This window comes from Pinus tabuliformis, chromosome 8 (genome assembly GCF_031772625.1).
Source record: "Pinus tabuliformis cultivar Carrire ecotype Pingquan chromosome 8, CPIR1, whole genome shotgun sequence".
NCBI classification, from domain to species: Eukaryota; Viridiplantae; Streptophyta; class Pinopsida; order Pinales; family Pinaceae; genus Pinus; species Pinus tabuliformis.
The window spans coordinates 1,138,046,989-1,138,049,717 of record NC_142294.1 but is presented as its reverse complement, the minus strand read 5'-3'; the positions used below and the strand labels follow the sequence as shown (position 1 = coordinate 1,138,049,717).

At 40.1% G+C, this 2,729-nt stretch overlaps 1 protein-coding gene across 1 annotated transcript; it reads right to left on the bottom strand.

Annotated features, from left to right (window-relative positions):
* Positions 1–1,267: 1,267 nt before the first annotated feature.
* LOC149239350 (uncharacterized) lies at positions 1,268–2,059 on the bottom strand. Its single transcript, XM_089369841.1, has 2 exons — positions 1,966–2,059; positions 1,268–1,773 (listed from the first exon to the last, which is right to left on the bottom strand). The coding sequence occupies exons 1-2, from the start codon at positions 2,057–2,059 to the stop codon at positions 1,268–1,270; spliced, it is 600 nt and encodes a 199-aa protein (XP_089225967.1).
* Between the last annotated feature and the right edge of the window lie 670 nt (positions 2,060–2,729).

The following is a 2,729-nucleotide window of genomic DNA, read 5'->3' as shown; positions in this document are numbered from 1 at the left end:
TTGCTGATATTCATGACTGGTTGGATTTTGAACTTGCTGTCCTATTTGCTGATAATTCTAATCCTGTTCTGCTGCCTTTTTAATCATCTCATTGAGAGTAGTTCGCCCCTCACTGCAAGCAATTTTGTAGAGGCAATGTAACTTTTGACTTAAAGCGTCATCTACCCGGTTTTCTTTCCCCTTTAGATGTTTGATTTTGAAATCAAATCCACTTAGGAAATCTACCGACTGTGCCTGCTTAGCATTTAAGGTAGGCTGATTGAAGTAACTAGTCAAGCTGTGATGGTCCGTCATCAACAATTTTTTTTCCCCATCAGATAGTGGCACCATATTTTTAAAGCGCGAATGATAGTTATGAGCTCCAAATCGTAAGCGGAGTATTTCTGCTCATGATCCTTTAGTTTCCTAGATTCATAGGTGATTACCTTACCCTCCTACATTCATACTTCTCCTACACCTTCCTTACTCGCTTCTGTGCACACCACATAGTCCTTTCCTGGATCTTCTATGCTTAATATAGGCACAATAGTGAGCAGATGCTTGAGCTGTTTAAAACTTTTTTGGCATTCCGTGGTCCATTTAAAAGTTTTCCCCTTTTTCTGCAGGGAAGTGATAGGATAAGCCACTCTCAAGAATCCTTCCACAAACCGCCTATAGTAACCCGCTAATCCCATGAAGGATCTTATATCTGCTCCTTATCCATTATAACTGGCCATTCCATTATGATCCTTATCTTCTCGGGATCCACAAATTTTCCATCTTTAGTGATTATATGTCCCAAGTACTGAATTTGTTCCTTAAAGAAGTCACATTTGCTATATTTGGTGTATAATTGATGTTTCCGAAGAGTTTGCAATACCAATATGAGGTGTTCCTTGTGTTCCTCAATATTCCGGGAATATATCAGTATATCGTCAATAAAAATTAACAAAAACTTGCTTAAATACTGATGGAATACACTATTCATCAAGCACATAAAGGTCGTAGGGGCATTGGTTAACCCAAAGGGTAATACCACGAATTCATAGTGTCCATAGTGAGTTCTAAAGGCATTTTTGGCTATGTCATCCTCTTTGATTCTGATCTAGTGGTATCTTGATCGTAAATCGATTTTTGATAATACGGTTGCCCATTTTACTTGGTCAAAAATTTCATCAATACGAGGTAAAGGGTACTTATTCTTAATTGTCAACTTATTTAATTGATGATAGTCCATGCACATACGAAGGGTCCCATCCTTATTTTTAACGAATAGCATGGGGGCTCCCTAGGGTGACACACTGGGGCAGATGTAATTTTTATCCAACAATTCCTGCAATTGCATTTTCAATTCTGTTAATTCTGGTGTGCTCATTCGATAAGGAGCTCTGGACACTGGGGCTGTCCCTGGCACCAATTCGATGGTGAAGTCTCTGTCTCCCTTGGGTGGCAGTCCTGGTATCTCTTCTGGGAACAATTCTACAAATTCTTGAACCACTGCAATACTTTCCAAGGTGGCAGTCTTATCCTTTGAGTTGGCATAACCAACTTGAATGGCATAAACCTGACAACCTTTCATGATACACTTTGCCAATTGAGAGGCGGTTATTGGCCGAATCTGCACTGGCCTCAGAATACCTTGCATCTCCTGCTTTTCTCCTAGTTCATTCCTGTAGTAGGTAGTTTTTGTTTTATAGTTTATAATGGACCAACGTCTTTCCAACCAGTCCATGACTGTCAAAAAATCATACAATCCAAGGGGAAGTACGTTTAGATCTTCCATCACAAGCTGACCTGCTATTTTCAAAGGGCAGTTATTGACCTTAGCTAACACATGTCTCTTTGCCCCTGTGGCTAGCGGTACAAGCTAAGGGTTTTTAAACTTGACAATTTGTAATTTACATTGTTCCACAACCTTAGGACTAACATAGCTCAATGTAGCTCCAGGATCAATTAAAACAGATACTGTATAATCAAAGATCTTACCTTCAAACTCCACCATAGTCGACTGGTATTCTACTTGATGATCTTCGAGAGCAGCATTAATTTTCGGTATACTCTGGGCCACGTCGCCAACCATAGATGCTTCATGGATCTATGAAACCTGTTCAGTACCCTTTCGATGGGGAAAATTTTTAACGTAATGAGGACCCCCACATCCCCAACATTGTACTGGGGGTCTCGCTGTCCCTTCATTGTCAATTTTTCTAGATTGCTCGCTGAATCTGGATTCAGTGGGTGGCTTCAATCTGAGTTGGTTCTTATGCAGATTCCTATTGTTTTTCCCTTTGGGAAATCCTTTGTTGGCATTGCCACAATTTCCCTTAGTGCTCACAACAATCTTATTACCTTTCTTGTCAGTCCACCTCTTTCCCAGAATTTCTCCCTTTTGTTTACTTTGCTGATAGCATATCTTGGCCTTTCTTATAACCTCATCCATCATTTTTGGGTTATCAAACTCAATTCTTTCTCTCATCGCCAAGGGCAAACTACTGACGAATCGCTGCACTTTAGCCTTTTCCTCTCGTATGTAGGGTACATAATGGAGTAAAGAGGTAAATCGGGTGATAAATTCATCCATTTTTTGTTGTCCAAGCCGCAGGTCATGGAATTCCCTTGCTTTCTCGTCATAAAATCATTCAGTCAAATATCTTTCCTTGAAATATTTTTGAAACTTTTCCCAAGTTATATTTTGTTTGCTTACTCCTCGTACAATCTTGACCTCCTCCCACCACAAGGTGGCCTTCCCT